Source organism: Coregonus clupeaformis, chromosome 31 (assembly GCF_020615455.1).
Source record: "Coregonus clupeaformis isolate EN_2021a chromosome 31, ASM2061545v1, whole genome shotgun sequence".
Lineage (NCBI taxonomy): Eukaryota > Metazoa > Chordata > Actinopteri > Salmoniformes > Salmonidae > Coregonus > Coregonus clupeaformis.
The window spans coordinates 19,492,575-19,511,701 of record NC_059222.1 but is presented as its reverse complement, the minus strand read 5'-3'; the positions used below and the strand labels follow the sequence as shown (position 1 = coordinate 19,511,701).

The 19,127-nt window shown below is 40.3% G+C and overlaps 1 protein-coding gene across 12 annotated transcripts in view; it reads left to right on the top strand.

The window, feature by feature from the left end:
• The window catches only part of LOC121547681 (neurexin-1a), a 558,882-nt gene that overhangs the window by 20,238 nt on the left and 519,517 nt on the right, over positions 1–19,127 (top strand). For 6 of the 12 annotated variants that reach the window (XM_041859065.2, XM_041859066.2, XM_041859071.2 and 3 more), the window contains exons 3-6: positions 8,287–8,304; positions 9,683–9,712; positions 11,094–11,105; positions 11,672–11,722. In XM_041859065.2, coding sequence (XP_041714999.2) covers positions 8,287–8,304; positions 9,683–9,712; positions 11,094–11,105; positions 11,672–11,722 — 111 coding nt within the window. The remainder of the gene's footprint in view (positions 1–8,286; positions 8,305–9,682; positions 9,713–11,093; positions 11,106–11,671; positions 11,723–19,127) is intronic. The other 6 variants (XM_041859073.2, XM_041859072.2, XM_041859069.2 and 3 more) reach the window with 2 other exon arrangements.

Genomic DNA, 19,127 nt, shown 5'->3' with positions numbered 1-19,127 from the left:
CAACATCTGTCTCGTGAAATCCACAAAGCAAATATTGCATGCAACAAACAGTTATATCACCTGCAGCATCATCAAGCAAGTTAATGTTTTCAACAGTTTACAAAAAAACTACTGATTTAGAACCACAGAGTCAGCACAAAGACAACAGGAGCACTGCCTCTGCTATTCCAGCACCATTTCAATTTAAACATTTAAACATCATTAAATCAATAAAGCTATTTATATGCTTAGTTTAATACACTGAAAACAAACTTAAAGATACCAAAAACAATTTGGTCCAATTAATACAGCTAAATATCGTGTGTGTGTGTGTGCGCGTGCGCAAGTAAAACAAAAAAATGTTGACTCACCCTAGTTGTAGACTAGTTGAACGGTTTATGGCTCTGTCATATAGTATACTTTTAGTTTTTGTTGTCATAGGCTACCTAGCTAAAATGCTTGCTAGCCTAACTTCCTCGCATGGGCAAGAATGAACCAACTAAGTTATCTAGGCTACATATTGAACTTCAATTGTCTCAGGCCAGTGGCACAACATATTAATTTATGGTTAGATCAGAATCGCCTTCATAATCATTGGCCTGTACAGAGAATTAAGTCAAGTTCATAAGTCTTAATCCCCATCTCCATCCATATCTTAGGAAAGGGACGATTTAGCAAGCTAGCTACTGCAGGACATCAACACAAGCAGACCAGAAACAGACACGTTTTTCTGAAAATGACGTTTTGCTTAGGAATTGATTTGATTGGTGTGAAGCCAAATCCAAACTGGCATCCCTTGGGGGACGTTTTGCTGCACCAGGTCAACCCACAGTTGAGCTCAGCTCAACGCTGATTGGCTAATTATTTGTAATTTTTTAATCAAGGGAGGCCAAATGCTTGCTGGCATCAATCAATCAAATGCTATGGCGGCAACATGTTATATACTATTTTGGTCCAGACAGCATCAGATACATGGGCTACACATACTGAGACAGGGGGGCGCTGTTTCCCTCGTTTGCATGATTTCTCAGATGAGATTCAGCCACTTGCAAATTGGCAAACATTATGAAAACACGGAGAGAGACGAAAGATAGATTATTTTATAATTATTTTTATTGGTGAAATATTTGGGGAAGCCTGGCTTGCCTTGGCATCCATGAATACACGCCACTGATAGGAGCTCGAAAATGTAGGTTGGCAAACCAAACTGACAAAACAAACAAACGAAACACTGAACTAATATAAAATAAAAACAATAGGTCTAAGCAGGTATTCCTGCCAAAATAACTTAGCTGGCACAGGTGTGGTCTACCAGGCTCTGGCCAGACTCCCCTTGAGCATTTCCAACACTGGCAAACGTTACAGAGCAGCACCTACATACAGTACAGGTATATTTAGGACCTCCCCCATGGCCATAACCTCTGGAGCATACAAATATGGCCCACAATCCAAAAAGAAGGGTGCCGTTTATGTGTAGAGAGAAATGTGCGTTGGGGATGAAGTGGTGTGCATCAAGTTGCTAGTCGTGCGTGTGTTAGGGTATCTTGTAGGGTTTCTTGTATTGACACTTCCCATGTTATGGAATTGGCTATCCTCAATTGACTAAATAAAATTGACTATCCCAATGTGATAAAGTGTAGCGAGAAGCACTCTTTTGAATTGGCCTAAGTGGTGTTCAAAGTTAGGAGTTGCCAGGACTACACCCTTTATTTGGTCATAAAAAGTACCAATGCTTAGCTTTTAATAATCTCCAAAGATTAGGACACAAGGTATGTAGACTACACAGAAATCCAGAGGGACATTCACAGAGCTAAGGATTTTGATGATAGTAACTCAAACTGATTCTATTTGACAGTTGGTGAATGAAGTAGTTTGATGCTCCAGTATGATCTGAGTAACTCAGTCCTTCATAGTAACTCAGTCTGCAGTACAATGAGTGGGACACATGTTTCACAATGTGAAAACAAATGTCATACCTTTCCCCTCCAACACACACACTCTCTTTTAACCTAAATCCAATGACATGGTGAAATGTTTTGTTGATTTCACCTTGCATTCACGTTAGTTGACAACTCAACCAAAAGTAAATCAAAACTAGATGTTGAACGGACGTCTGTGCCCAGTGGGAAGTGTGTTGTATCAGTCTTTTGTATCAGTCTTTTGTTGCTCTCTCTGATGTTACAGTACAGTACAGTACGTCAGTTAGGGGTTGTGTCCCAAATGACACCCTATTTCCAGAGGGCTCTGATCAAAAGTAGGGCAGTATGTGGGGAATAGGGATGCAGACATGGCCTCTGTTAGTGAACTGTGGGTGACTGCTATCTTGGCATCTTTTCTCCACTGCCCTTGTCACTTCTATGCTAATCAGAGTCAGACTTCGCTGTTTTAAGGCCACAGTGAGAGGAGAGAGACAGCAATGTGAGAGGGGAAGGTTCAATGTTAAATCTGTATGTGTTTGTATATGGGAGGTGGATTTCTCCACTGATTTGGTTAAGGTGGGAGGTTCAATGTTAAATCTGTATGTGTTGACTGTATGGCAGCTGGTTAGAGGAAAATAGCAATGGCTTCTAACCAATTTCCACATTGCTACTGATTGAATACAGATGGTCTTGAATGCAGGCTGAGTGTGGAAATGGACTGTATGTGTACAGGCTAAATAAGAGTAATATTTGTATGCAGATGAATTGAGTAGTATGCCTATAACTGGAGAGGCAATGTTATGCTCGGTTTTCGGATATATGTACTGTATGTGTACTAGCTGTGTACAAGCTGGCGATTTGACTATAATCATGGGCTCTCATGGCACTGTGTTATATACCAATATGTATATAGTGTTTTCTGCATGGGAGTGGAGCTAAGTGGAGTGAAGTGCATTGTATTGTTGAGTGGTATTAGCAGCACAATGGCATTGGGATCGCTGCTTCATCAAGAGGATTAGGCAGGTTTATTCTTCTGCCAGGATTATCAATCAGCTGGGGAGATTTGGGAAGGGAGAGAGTGGTGTGTGTGTTTGTGTGTGTGTTGTGTGTCTGTGTGTGATGGACGGGTGGGGGGTTGGTGTAAATTGTATCTGTCATAACATGAACATGAACCCTAGTTGAATCGCTGTTAGAAAGGTACTACACTAAAGGAACACACTTATATATATATATATCAATACGATAATAGTCTGGGTAGATTTGGGAAGGGTAGTGTCCTATTGTGTGTCATGGTGATATCTGTCATGAACCCTAGTTTGAGGAGCGGTTGTAAGATGAAAGGTACTAGGGTAAACACTACAGATGTGTCTTCATGTGGCGCATTCAGATCCTATAGTTAACATGGAATATAAAGGCAATGAATGTGCAACAGTTTAGGTCAGGAAATAAAACAACATGAATGAATTGAGAATTTTAAGTTCAATTTCAGTTCAATATGGTTTGAACGTACATAGCTGGGTAGTGTAGAAACATGGTTTGAACTACTGTTGGCTTCAGTCAAGTCATTCTGTGTAGAATTCTGAATTAAGGTTATCTGTCTTGGCTTTTACGTCTTGGATGTTCTTCTTCGACATTGTCATAGGTTGCCATAGAGATTTGTCCCCTTTCGTTGACCATGCTTTTCTATTTTTTGATGGATATATAGATTTTGAACAGAGTGTATAGAATTACACAGCTGGATGAAAGAAACAACATTCATTCTTTCAAGCTTAAATTACGGTAAAGCAGATTCCATTGGATGTGATATTCTTATTTGGAAAATTCCATTTTGTTTTAAAATGACTAATATAAGAGGAAGGGAAACACTAGAAACAAAATAATAAAACGGTGATAAAATTATTGGACAGATTGTGCATCAAAAACCCATTTTATTAAAATGACAAATTCATAGTTAAAAATATCAACATTATGCTTGTCAAAATACAGTCACAATCCGGAGAACACACTCACCCCGGTGAAATGTTTGAAATGCTTTTGTGTTCCTGTGGCATGATAACTAAGAGATGTTATTTGAGGTATAGGTATATCAGCCTCTGCTTTCTTACTTTTCTCCTCTCATCGCTACTGTTGTCACATCACCATGCCAGCTCAAAGCTTGTTGCCACCCCAGAATGCTTTTTGAATAGGAGGCGTGCTTCTCATCATCAAGCTATCCTCTTGTGAACAAAGTCATAGCCGCGGGAAGTAGTTTGTGATTTTTTTAGCTGATTGGCGGGGGGGGTGGGGGGGGTGTTCGTGAATTATTTGTCCACGCTACAGACGGATATACCGGTCCGCTAATACAGGACTAGTAAGGGCCCAGAGCACTACTTTTATGAAAAAATATCTTCTGATTTTTCAGGGGGTGCTGCAGCACCCTTAGCACGCCTACTTCCTGCAGCTATGAACAAAGTGCCCAATATTTCCTTATATACCCATTCCAACAACGCAGACAGATATGTACTGTATATGTAGCCTACAGCACACTTGAAGAAATTACAAACATTTCTAACATTTCCTCTTATTACCATAACAAAGTCCTCATTATTACAGTACTTGCATCCTATTTTGTTCACAAACTGCTGCTGCTCTCACACTTTTATTGGTTGGTTGTGGTGCATGGTGTCTGATTTGGAAGGGGAGCTGATGTGCTGGTAAGTTTCTTGGTCAATAAACCGCTTGAATCGGGGCCTGAAACCATTGAGGAGAGGTAGGATACTTGTTTCATCTGATGGGAGCTAGGAGCTAGGCTGTGTGGCCCAACGTCCAATGTGTAGGTATACCTACATGATGATATGGTATTTTCAGACGAAGAAAGGACTCATTCTATAGTTATCACATAACTTATATTCACTTATATATTGTACATCTAAAGCTATAGAATCAGAGTGCATGCCATTATTTATCTAATCTTAAAAGTTTGCATTCTCATGACTCATGACTTCTCCTTTAAATTGATAAATTAGATTAAAACATATTACAGATGTAATGCAAATGTACTTAACTAGTTGTAAAAACCAACCAGTGTTCACTTATGTAAAGTTCATGTATTGATATTTCTACAGTTAACCTTCTGAATTGAATTGTACGTCTGTTATCTGTAACAGGCAGCAGTTTGAATTATTTACTAATTTAACACTTATAATACTTATATAACTAACTGTTGATAAGAAATGTTGACTGACCTATGTGTTGTTCTGTTTTAGGAGGCCTTTACATTCTCTCATCATTTCAATGTTTATTGCATGCTTTATTGTAACACATACTTTCTCCAAATCTAATGTTCCCCACTAGAGGCAACGGCATGACCTGCTGGGCACCTACTTTGCCATCATTTTGGCAACAGACATGACAACTTTGTCAGTCTCTGATAGTGTTGATGGACCTCACATTAATTTTACTTTATATTCCTTATCACCATGTCACAAATTTCACTTTGACTGTGAGGTAATTTCCCTTTTTAGCACTTAATCTCTGCTCAATACTAATTATTTATGAGTGCTGATCTGGGATCTGTCCATAAAATTGTGTTCATTATGATCTAAAAGGCTAAACTGATCCTAGATCAGCACTCTTACTCTGAGATGCTTTGTGGAAATGGGCCCAGACCTGATGCGACTCAACCCTCTCTCTGCCCTTTTATGAAGGTCCAGAAATAGGCAGTCCTCATCATATCCAATTATTTCACGTGGCAAAAATGTATTATTGCATTTGCCCATTTTCAGTTCATGCTTAAAATAAATGTAGAAAATGTTAATAATTAAATATTGATATTCCAATATATATATAATATATATATGTGTGTGTGTATATATATGTGTGTGTATATACACAGTACCAGTCAAAAGTTTGGACACACTCATTCAAGGGTTTTTCTTTATTTTTTACAATTTTCTACATTGTAGAATAATAGTGAAGACGTCAAAACTATGAAATAACATGTGGCATCATGTAGTAACCAAAAAAGTGTTAAACAAATTAGATTTGAGATTCTTTAAAGTAGCCACCCTTTGCCTTGATGACAGCTTTGCACACTCTTGGCATTCGCTCAACCAGCTTCACCTGGAATGCCTTTCCAACAGTCTTGAAGGAGTTCCCACATATGCTGAGCACTTGTTGGCTGCTTTTCCTTCACTCTGCGGTCCAACTCATCCCAAACCATCTGAACTGGGTTGAGGTGGGGTGATTGTGGAGGCCAGGTCATCTGATGCAGCACTTCATCACTCTCCTTATTGGTAAAATAGCCCTTACACAGCCTGGAGGTGTGTTGGGTCATTGTCCTGTTGAAAAACAAATGATAGTCCCACTAAGCGCACACCAGATGGGATGGCGTATCGCTGCAGAATGTTGTGGTAGCCATGCTGGTTAAGTGTACCTTGAATTCTAAATAAATCACTGACAGTGTCACCAGCAAAGCACCTCCACACAATCACACCACCTCCTCCATGCTTCACGGTGGGAACCACACATGCGGAGATCATCTATTCACCTACTCTGTCTCACAAAGACACAGCGGTTGGAACCAAAAATCTCAAATTTGGACTCATCAGACCAAAGGACAGATTTCCACCAGTCTAATGTCCATTGCTCGCGTTTCTTGGCCCAAGCAAGTCTCTTCTTATTATTGGTGTCCTTTAGTAGTGGTTTCTTTGCAGCAATTCGACCATGAAGGCCTGATTCACGCAGCCTCCTCTGAACAGTTGATGTTGAGATGTGTCTGTTACTTGATCTCTGTGAAGCATTTATTTGGGCTGCAATTTCTAACTCTAATGAACATATCCTCTGCAGCAGAGGTAACTATGGGTCTTCCTTTCCTGTGGCGGTCCTCATGAGAGCCAGTTTCATCATAGCGCTTGATGGTTTTTGTGACTGCACTTGAAGAAACTTTCAAAGTTCTTGAAATTTTCCGTATTGACTGACCTTCATGTCTTAAAGTAATGATGGACTGTCGTTTCTCTTAGCTTATTTGAGCTGTTCTTAACATAATATGGATTTGGTCTTTTACCAAATAGGGCTATCTTCTGTATACCACCCCTACCTTGTCACAACACAACTGATTGGCTGAAACGCATTAAGATGGAATGAAATTCCACAAATTAACTTTTAACAAGGCACACCTGTTAATTGAAATGCATTCCAGGTGACTACCTTATGATGCTGGTTGAGAGAATGCGAAGAGTGTGCAAAGCTGTAATCAAGGCAACGGGTGGCTACTTTGAAGAATCTCAAATATAAAACACTTTTATGGTTACTACATGATTCCATATGTGTTATTTCATAGTTTTGATGCCTTCACTATTATTCTACAGTGTAGAAAATAGTACAAATAAAGAAAAACCCTTGAATGAGTAGGTGTGTCCAAACTTTTGACTGGTACTGTACATATATACATACATACATACATACATACATACATATACATCTTCTGACAGACACCGCACCATAACTCCCCCTTTCACTTTTACTGAACACTGCATGTGCCCTATTCAAAACCTATTTTACTTGGTCTACACCACTTCACACCTTATTTTATATCCTTTTCTAGCTTTCACCAATGCATTTGCTAACTCACTTTGTTTTCTCCCAGTTGAATGTACTCCTATAACCAATCATTTGTTGCAGCAGACAGGCTAGTACATGGGATTGAAAGAGTACATGCACAGTTGGTATTTGGCAGACAAGCTAACAGAAAAGCTAGACAAGCTAAGAGACAAGCTAACAACAAGCTAGCAGCCAAGCTAGCAGCCAAGCTAACAAGCTAAGAGACAAGCTAATAACAAACTAGCAGACAAGCTAACAACAAGCTAGAAAACAAGCTAGCAGCCAAGCTCTCAGACAAGCTAACAACAAGCTAGCAGACAAGCTAACAACAAAGCAATCATAATGCTATCCAGAGGGGGCATAGTAATCCACTCAAGATCTAAACAAGCTTATAGTTTTTACAAATAAAGCCGTGTCCTGTATCCCAGGTAGGCATATGACAAAGACTGAAAGTATAATTGAATGTCATATTAACAATAATACATTTGATTTTTATAGAGCTTTTCTAAAACCCCAAAACAGATAGTTGAACAGAAGATAGCTGAACAGAAATGTAACAGAGTAGAAGTCCTCAGCTGCATTGAAACACAGCCAGTTGTGTTCAACCGATAAGAGATATTAGGCCTTTGCAGCACCGAGACCTTCCCTCTGCAGGGGTTTTCAATACAGTACAACGTGGGGCACTTTGCATGTGATGTGTGATGCCTTGCATGGTTACGACATGCAACGGCCCTGTACCAGTCTGCATGCTGCTTAACAAATGTCTTCCTTTTCCTCTCTCTCCTTCCGCCCGTCCGTCCGCTTGCAGAAGACAACCATGTTGAAGGTAGGTTTTCTACTTTCTCTTATCTTTATCATGGTTTTATCATCTTTGCTCCATGATTTAACACACTAAAACCATGCTGTGGTTTTCATGGCTTAAATTACTCCTCATATATGTTATGGGGAAAAGTTGTTAATGTGCTACTGAAATGGTAAGTTGGCTCTATATCTTTTATCATTTGCGGTTCTGGGTAGATGTTTTTGCAACATGTGCTAGGCCATTGGTTCAGGAGAGATGTGTGGTTTGGGATAGTGAAATTATGGACTGGAGAGGTTATCTGTTGTTAACTACACTGATTATCACCATCCTGATGAGAAATTGTGGAAAATTCGCTTATATTGGTGCTGTATTGCAGTTGTTATTATTCTTGAAATCTCTCATAGATACATATCAGTGAATATCAGTGAAAGTTCTGGCAAAAGTTGAGCTATGTATGTTAAGAAGTGGGTAAGTATTTAGGCTACTACTATACTTTCAAACTGTGCCTTGGATCTCCCACTGGTTTGAAAACAGTTTTCTGCAGGTTATTGTTGATACACTACATTACATAGGTTAATGGTTTGGAAGGGGTAGAACAAACATTTTATGGTTTCTGCAAACTGCGGGAAGTATGCAATAGTCTGTTCCCATTTACAAGGAGGAAATAGTTTCAGAGTAAACAACTGAATACAACTTTACAGAACAAACTCTGAATTTAAAGCCAAATAATGTATTTATTTGCAATAGTGTCTTAAATCATTGCATGAAGGAGGGGAAAATGACCAGACCCTACCCAATCAAATGTGTATCTATTTCTCTGACAATATTATCATGCAAATACTCAGTTTGAATCTTTGAAAGTGAATGGAGAGAATTGTCGATCCAATGACCGAGATTCACATCTCAAAACCTTGTTAAACATGGAGTCAGGCCATTGCTTTGGGAGTTGGTAGGTACAGTAGGTGGACTGTGTTGAGCATTCTGAAAGGATCCCCCTCTTGGACAAATGGAACCTCTACTAACTTCCAATTATTACTCTTAATTTAACTCTAGTAAGTCTGACTGATGACGCATTTCAACCTCTCTCTTGGTTGAAAACATGCACATCACTCTAACCCAACCTCGTCTGACTATACCCTTTCCTCTCTCTCCGTCCCCCTTCTCCCTTACCCCAACTCCCCAACACCTCCCAAAATACCACAGGCATCTACCAGACACAGATGCCTGTGTGTCAGTTTGACCTAGGTAGCGTCCCAAGTGCAACCCTATTCCCTTTAAAGTGCACTGGCTCTGGTTAAAAGTAGTGCACTATAAAGAGAATAGGGTGCCATTTGGGAAGCACCCTTAGCCTCTCCCGTGATCCCCTGTCTCTTTGCTGACTGTGCTCTTGTTTCCCTTTAAGGTCTGGCACACTTGATGATGGGCGACCAAGGTATGGGTTCGGTTCCTTTTCCACTCTTTCCTCCATTGTCCCCCCTCCGTCCCCTCTCCCCTTGTGGTCGATACAAAGACTTATTTCGCTGCATCTCGTTCTCTTGCTGCTGGCTGGGGGTACTCAGGGCTATTAAAACTGCTTTTCAGATCTGGTCTGTCATTCATTTCAGCAGCTTGGTTTGTTCATCCTTGCAGTGGATGTTCTGTTTCGTTCTTTGCTTCTTTAAAAAAAATTACTTTTCACATGTTTTTGTCTTCATCCCACCTCCCTCGACTCATCGCCTCAAATCAGCACATCCGTTTTCTTAGTTTTTTCTCGACCAAATTGCGTTAATTTCTGGCCTACCTTTCTTGCCAGTGTGTTTCGAACCCATCTTCATTCTCATTCGGCTGGCAGTTTCATCATATCATCAAAATCAAACATAACATGCTAAAGATAATGCATGATTGTGATGTACAATTAGGTCAGGGTTTTCCAAACTCGGTCCTGGGGCCACCCCTGGGTGCACGCTTTGGTTTTTGCTCTAGCGCTACACAGCTGAATCAAATAATCAAAGCTTGATGATGAGTTGGTTATTTGAATCAGCTGTGTAGTGCTAGGGCAACAAAAAAAAACGTTCACCCAGGGGGGCACCAGGACCGAGTTTGGGAAACTCTACTCTAGGTAGTTGAAATGCTACATCAGACACCCCTCTATATTACCCTTGCTGCTTGAATGCTTTAGCTGCCAGTCAGTGAGCCACAGTGAACTAGCTAGATGATTGACAACCTCTCTCCATTTCCAAGGCAGTCTCTGATGCGTCCCAAATGGCACCCTATCCCTATGTAGTGCACTACTTTTGAACAGGGCCCCCTGGTCAAAGTAGTGCACTACATAGGGAATAGGGTGCCATTTGGGACACATACTCTCCCTCATCTTCTCCATGCCAGTCTGGCTGATGCTCATCTCCCAGCATGCACCACTCAGTCAGAGCAGGAAATAAAATATTGCTCACTTGTGCCTTGCCCCCCCCCCCCTCCCCCCCTCCACCCCTCCTTAACCTCAATTCCACACCAGCATTCCATTATGTTATCCTTTCTTCAATCTCTCACCTCATCTCGGATATTATATTTACCCCATCGTGCCTCTCTCTATGTTTTCTCTGCCTGCATCTCAAATGGCACCCTATTCCCTATATAGTCCTATACTTTTGAACAGGGCCCTATATGAAATAGGGTTCCATTTGAGATGCACCCTCTCTGTGTTCTTCCCTGTCTGTCCGTATGACCATGACACTTATGGGTGTCTTTCTTTCCTTCCTTCCTCTCTCCCTCCTCTTCTTCTCCTCTTTTGTCTGGAAACTAATTTCCACCATGGAACATTCCATCAAATATCATAGGTAAAAGTAAAGGTACTCACCACTCTTTTTTTTAAAACTCAAACTCAATGTACTCATATGACTGTGTGAAGTTTGCTGTCTGCTGTGGTCTTATATGCTGATTTCATTAAGTAAATAAAGTCATTGGCATTATTTCATTGTTTTATGTTGCTACTATATAAAATGAATGTGTGTCACGGTACCCAAGGTAGGTTGCTGCTCTTACTTTGCGGTCAGCTCACACCTTTCTATGAGGAGTGGATTGTTTCATTTCTGCTTGATGCATGAAAACCATAATGACATTCATAAAGGGGGGACATGTGATGTCCACTCCACACTGCTGGTACCTGATACCAGTGCAGCCCCCCACCGGTAATGCTTTATCTTGTTCAACGTATTGGTGGGTGGTGTGGTGTGGTGGGAGGAAGGCTATATCTGGCCCCAATGTCTAACCAACCAGAGTGCCGTGGGCAGCGGGCAATGGGCTGGGCACTCCATGGGCTGGGCAGCACCTTATCCTGGCTGGCTGTGCTGCTGTGCCGCTCTCCACAGAGGGTAAGTGGACCTCTGATCTTTGCCCGTTTGCCTCTCCTACCCAGGGCGAAGGGAAGGAGAAGGTTGGCTTCGAAGGTCCCTACTGAGCATTCCAGGTAAACAGCTTTGCTTTGTTAATTAGATTCCTTAACAGTTGGATCATTGGCTCATAGCAAGACATGCAGGTCTAAAGAGAAAGTCACAGTTTGATTTGTTTGTTTCATCCATACGTATTATGTTATATTATGTTATGTGACATGCCTGGGGGCTTCAGTCATCAATGAAAGACAATGTCGATGTCTCAGCAGCATGTAGGTTGTGGGTGAGAAAATGTATATGTGGGGGAAAACGTGCATGATAATTCAACAAGTTATGAGTATCTGTAGTGATACTGTATGTCCATTCCAGTGTACCATTTGCATTCTCAATTAATTATTCTCATGTTATCACCTGTAATACTGTAGCATTTCTGTCTAAGTAAGCCAGGTAAGGGTTGTGTTTGTGAAAATAAATTAGCATGATACAGTGAAAGTCAATCAAATTTGTTTGTCCAGGTAAGTCTACACAATATCCACAGACACAACTAACTATAGTATAAATTCATAAAATGTATGAGGAACCATTTCCCTTCTGCACTGTATGAGGAATGCAACCATTTTCTGATATCTGTGATTTGGATCTATCCACTACCTGCAGTACATAAATATTTGTCACTGCTATTTTACATTTAGGTACATGTTTGAACATGATTTAGATCCTAAAACACCCATAGAGAGTACACATTTTTTATTTTATTTTAATCACTCTGACCTGAGGGAAACAGTGCAAAGATATACTACACTTCATTAAGGTAAGTGCTATTTAGTTGGTCTTGTTTGGTAATGGTGGTTTAGGTTGTGTGGCCATTCATAGAGGTTGGATGATTCCCTTTTTTTGCACCCATAGTGTCTTTATCTTTTCTCTGGATATTGAATACGTCAAATTAGCATTTTCTGAAATTGCTTGCACACATTCTGTTCTACATTTTAATTTGTCCTGCAAGATTGGAATCCCTCTTACCTGTACAAATTGAATGAAATGGTACTTAGAAAGTTTGATGAGCTGTACTAAGGATGGGATGCAATTTTCAATGCTCAAGTCTGGTTGTAATAGCTCAATCCTGCTTACATGAACCAAGTTGAAGGTGTTTCAATTGTGTTTTTACGTGGTAATGGTACACATACCATTACATGTTTGTAAGGCCAACACCTTGGCATCTTGACACCTTTATGCAGATATAGAAAATCTATTCAGGATAAGTCATTTTAAAAACAACGAGTCAAGAAGCATAGTGTAGGTCTATGGCTGTAGAGCATGTTTCCGAAATCATCAGGGTGTGACGTACTATGGGCTATACGCATGGCTAGCTGGATACTAGCTGTGTGCATGGAGTCGTCACTGAGATGTACTGTATACGCTCTCTGGACACTGTCCTTTGGCAGCATATTGTGTGCCAACTGCAGATGCCGCCACCACTAAATCCCAAATGACACTAGGGCTAGGCGATATGGCCTTAAACTCAAATCTACATTTTTTTCAAACATATGGGCGATTCACGATATATATCTAAAACAAATTAAAATAATAATCTTTAAATAAGCTTTGTTGTACAATTAAAGGTCAAATACACTGCATTAAAAACAGTCAGCAATAATCTATGAATTCAGAGCTTGTGAAATTATACCTAGGCTGAATATATGCCTTCCACAACCATAAGACCCACTAATAATTTAATTATTTTATAGAAATAGTTTTACCTCCTTTTTTGTTGTTGCAATAACCACTGATCTGGCTTTCAGGTCTGTCTATAAAAATGCAATTTTTGTTACACATTTTACCAGAACCATGCATAATGCACATTCACTAATAATGTAGCAGGCATTATAGAAAATTAACACGTCTCATAAACAATCTTTCAAGCACAAGCCCACGTGCTAGTGAGTAGCCAGCTAATATTTTATTTAAAGTTTAGCCAACTAGGATCAAGGTATAATTTCACAAGCTCTGAATTCAGCTAACAAGGCAAAACAGTTGAATTGTTATGAACACAACCTTCTGTACGTCTCCAACTGTTTGAACAACATGCTAGCCTGTCCACTTTGTTCAGATGTTGAAATCAAGTGACCTACCTTATTTCTCAGAATGAGAACGAGTTGCCAATTCCTTATATAATTGTTTTGTGCTTAATGCACATTTATACACAGTCTAAACAGCTAGAATAGCAATCTTTATTTGACTCAAATGCTGCTAGCGATACGTGGTATCGTAACGCGTGGGCGACAAACTGAGCATACATTTTCCAGAATGAATGTTCATTGGTACATCTGTTTTAGTAGTGTCTGCTCTGCTTGAAATTTGAGGAGTTGAAACATAAACAGGTGTTGATAACGGGATATGGAGAAGGGAGAGTCGGTCAAGGATGGATTCAGACTAGGTGGTAAATTGTATGACAAGCGGCAGTTTATTCAGAGTAAAGATATCTGGTACAAGCGTGCACGGACTCGTTCTTTCAGCTCATATGGAACTTGCAGACGGAGCCCCGAAAACACAGTGCACATATGTTTTATACAGTTAGTAAAGTAGGTTGAGTCTGGCAGATCTGGTCTTCTGGTTGGTCCATGCTGTTCGAGCGTCGTCCTCTGTGATTGGGTCTAGGAGATCTACGCGCTGTAGCTCAGGCCCTTTGTTCCGAATGTTCAGCAAAGTAGGAGATTTGGTGTGTGCGTTTAGTTATCTTGTCTTGTGTAAGTCTATGTGTGTCAGTGCATCTGTGGCAAGAGTCACGAGATGTTGTTGTCTATAATCAGCAATGACCCTAACACCCTGTGGTCAGGCGTTTCCTGTTTTATCAATGTCTATGCAAGGTTGGTGTCAGCATTCTGTCTCTGAGTGTGTGTGTGTGTTCAGCATCATGTGCCTCTTGTGCAATGCAGAACATGTTTTCTGCAATATATGTGCCTTCGAGTTCTTGACAAAACTTGTCTTGAAAAAAGGAATTAGTTATAGCAATGTAATAGCAATAAGCTATTTATAAAAATAGCATTTATTACACAGGGTATGGTTCAAAAGGTTAACTTCTCCGCTATTACAGTAAAATAATGTCTCCATGTGTTTCCGTGTCCATATGACCGATTCTGTTGTCCCAAACCAAATGCAAATAGCGAGTTGAAACCGTTTGTCAGAGAGGAAGAAGTGATCTCTCATCTTTGTTGTTGTGAGTGGTAGGTGGAGGGGCTTGGGAGAAAGAGACAAAGCGAAAGGTTTTAAAATAAGCCCAATGTGTATCTATGCACTTATTGTGATCCTAAGCTTGTCGCCTGCCTTCCCGCCTTTGGGACAACGACTCCCATTGTTAGGGCGGAGACATGAGCATCTCATCATTATATACAGATCTCTGGTGTAAATGGGAAGGTGCACAGCACAGAAGGAGCGAATGAGACGAGACCAAAAAGACAGCATGAGAACAAGCGGACATAAACGTTCATAAAAACGAAAAATACAAAAAACCTTGATTCTGCAATACAGCATTTGGAGTATCGCGCAAAAACATACATTTGAATTAATCAAATTAATTCAATATATCGCCCAGCCCTAAATTACACCCTATTCCCTATAGTCCAATAATTTTGACCATGGCCCATACGGAATATATAGGGAATAGGGTACCATCTGGGATGCACCCAGTTCCAGCCTGGAGGTGGCAGAAGGCGAGCCACGGGGGGAGAGATGGAGAGAAGTGTTGATGTAGCAGAAAACTAACACAACACACTGAGTCTAATTCCGGGCTTCACCATGCAGTATGTCCTCTGTCTCCTATAGGGTGTGCAAACAGGCAAATGATTGCTGCTACAGTACAGGGTTATGAGGCTGTGAAGATCCAGCCCTTATCTTGTTTTATTTAATCTGATGACACTAGCACAAAACCTTTGCACAGCATTTAAGCCCTATTAATGTACTTCCACCAGCTTCTAAAACTTCTGACAATGTCCTATTTATCCACTCTTGTTTCTCCTTTACTTATTGTTGTTGGTTGTCTACTTAGATTTTGGTAGCCCTTTACACTCGTACCCGTATACCTGTATTTGGGCACTAATAAGCTCCTAAATTGGAACGTCGTGGCTGTACAGTAACATGCTATACATGATGTCAGAGCTCTGGCTCTGCGCTTCACAGCTCTGTATTGGTTTTGACTGACAGCTGTTTTGAACTTGAGCACAGCGTGCAACAAGAAGTTGCCCCTATCCCTCCCGCTAATTGAGCAACATTTGCACATTCTTTGTTGTCTGAGTGAGGGAAATGCTGTAAATGAAGATGGCTCTATGTATTTTGAAAGATGAGATGTTGAGGATTATAATAAATACTGCTTTGATGTCATACAAGCAAGCCAAACACAAATTAGTCCAAATGTGCACTTCACATTTCCAAATAATAAAACTCATGTTGTATACAGTGTCAATGTTTATGATCACTATGTTTGATTTACAGTTACACAATGACATGGCATCATAGCCTGGGTTGTTCTGAACAGAATGAGCCTATGTTTTTTTATTGTGAAGAAAATCCGCCGGGGCACATGCACCTGAATACACTCATGACTCCTTTCTATGCGCACCAAAATTACAATCTGTTTCTCTGAATTCCCTTGTGAAAGCCTAACACCGTAAGATTGTATTTTATAACTTAGCTATTCATGTTGTTAATAGAACAAGCTTTCAAATCATACCCACCTGACCCAGATTGCGATTTATAATGGACTGTTTTTGGATTGCGTAAAAAACAACAGTAATTGTGTGATGGTGGGGATGCAGGGTTGTGTTCAAGATGAAACAACTACAAGTGTGCTTGTTCTAGTTCCTAAACGGCACAGCTAGGAAAGCAAAAAAAAAGTACCTTGTAGTTGAAACTCTTCTTTGAGTCATAAAAATGCATTTAAATTGCTTAGGAACTGTGCACACTTTGCAGAGGTGTGTGACCAGGTAGTCCTCTCACTCAAACCCTTGTCATTGTTTTGTCTTATTTTGCAGCTACCCCACATTTTCCAGGAGTAGTTTTATCATGTTACTGAAAGTATCCAGAATATTTTCAGATTTCGTTATAAACAAATGTGGCGAAAGTACAGTAAATGTTAAATGCACATAAAATCAACAGTGTAATGTTTGGATTCAGTCTTTTGATTTTATTAACCTGCTCATTAGCCGACGCCAATGGCGACAGCTAGTCTTACTGGGGTCTGACACATACCGAAAAATACATTACAGACAAAATACTTTACAATTTACATACTGTAAATCTAAAACATTAACATGTATTATGCGCGTGTGTGTTTGTGTGTGTGTGTATGTGTGTGTGTGTGTGTGCATCTATCAGTTACACACACATGTCAGTACATACACACAAAAAGTAGGTCACATGGGGGAGAGGCGTTGTGCCTTGAGGTGTTGCTTTATTTGTTTTTTTAAACCAGGTTTGCTGTTCACTTGCACTATATAAGATGGAAGGGAGTTCCATGCAATCATGGCTCTGTATAATACTGTAGATTTCCTTTAATTTGTTTTGGGACTGTGAAAAGACCCCTGGTGGCATTCTGGTGGGGTAAGTGTGTGTGTCAGTGCTGTGTGTAAGTTGACTATGCAAACAATTTGGAATTTTCAACACATGAATGTTTCTTATAAAAACAAGAAGTGATGCAGTCAGTCTTTCCTCAACTCTTAGCCAAGAGAGACTGGCATGCATAGTATTGATATTAGCCCTCTGATTACAGGGAAGAGCAAGATGTACCGCACTGTTCCGGGCCAGCTGCAGCTTAACTAGGTCCTTCTTTGCAGCCATATGACTGTGCAATAATCATGATAAAAATTGAACCTGCTGGAAAAAAAGTATTTATCACGGACAGACCTCTCCCCATCTTTACAACTATTGAATCTATATGTTTTGACCATTTCAGTTTACATGAACTGTTGTGTACTCGCCATGGGTCTAATAATTTGCCCATTATCTCCAAACCCTTTCAATTGCTACCATGGTTATTATGCTTTTCATATTTCTTCTGTAAGAAACATTTCAATTTAGCCCTATCCATACAGTATAGGCAAATTCCCATGAGTATAAAAGGTTAAGTTCCTCGTAGATCCAGATATAATTGCTGCTACAATACAGCAGGGCAGTGACTGTAGAGATCCAGCTTTTACATCTGGTTTTATCTAAACGGATGACTCTAGTACAAAATGTTTGCACAGCAATTAGCTAGGCCCCTACATTATCAGTTCAGGTACTTTAGCAGTTATAATGGTCATTGTAATAATGTACTTTGTAAAGCTTCTGAGAATATCCTATTACTCCAACTCTTGTTTCTCCTGTACTCTCTGGTAGTGTGGTTTAGCTTTATAGATTGTTGAGATGTATAAATGTAAATATGTGCATATATTAAGATGCCGGTGTCGGTGAAGCTGCCCTTAGAGTCTCAGAATCAGAGAATCTCATTTCCATTATCTGCGTCCCAAATGGCACCCTGATCAAAAGTATTGCACTATATACGGAATAGAGTACCAATTGGAACGCAGCCTAAAGAAGAGGATAAGTCATAATACCACTGGCACACCTACAGCCAACCGACAGTGTATTTAAAAGCTGTCATCACAGCCAAGTGCCATGTGAAGCTTAAAAAACCCTGCAGGCAGACAGGCCAGGCTTGCACACATAACAGGCTTACAGGTATTACTGGGCCTTTTGCTAAATTAGTATACTTTTTAGTCTAATTGCTTTTGAGGGTTATGATTTTTTTCTTTTTTTCTGAAAATGGAAATGTCCTCTCTTTAATTATGAAAGGTAAATCCTCAGAAATTGATTTCTCTGTCGGTGCCAAAATGACTGGGTTGTATCAAAGGTGTTTGTATGCAAATTGGATGTGTCAGATCCAAGCAGTATGTGTTTACATTTTTACATTTTAGTCATTTAGCAGACGCTCTTATCTATATTTTGAGCGACTTACAGTTAGTGAATACATATTACTTTTTTATACTGGCCCCCCGTGGGAATCAAACCCACAACCCACTGAGCTACATCCCTGCCGGCCATTCCCTCCCCTACCCTGGACGAATTGTGCGCCGCCCATGAGTCTCCCGGTCGCGGCTGGCTGCGACAGAGCCTGGATTCGAACCAGGATCTCTAGTGGCACAGTTAGCACTGCGATGCAGTGCCTTAGACCACTGCGCCACTCAGGAGTTTACATTTATGTCATTTAGCAGACACTTATCCAGAGCAAGTTACAGTTAGTGAGTGCATACATTTTTCATACTGACCCCCCGTGGGAATTGAACCCACAACCCTGGCATTGCAAGCGCCATGCTCTACCAATTGAGCTACAGGAGGATTTGTGAGCCATTGGAATGCTATTGGATCCTGCTTAATTGGGCCTGCTTTTTTTCTAGTCAGTCACATACAGGTAACTGACAAAATAAAGGAAACACCAACATAAAGTGTCTT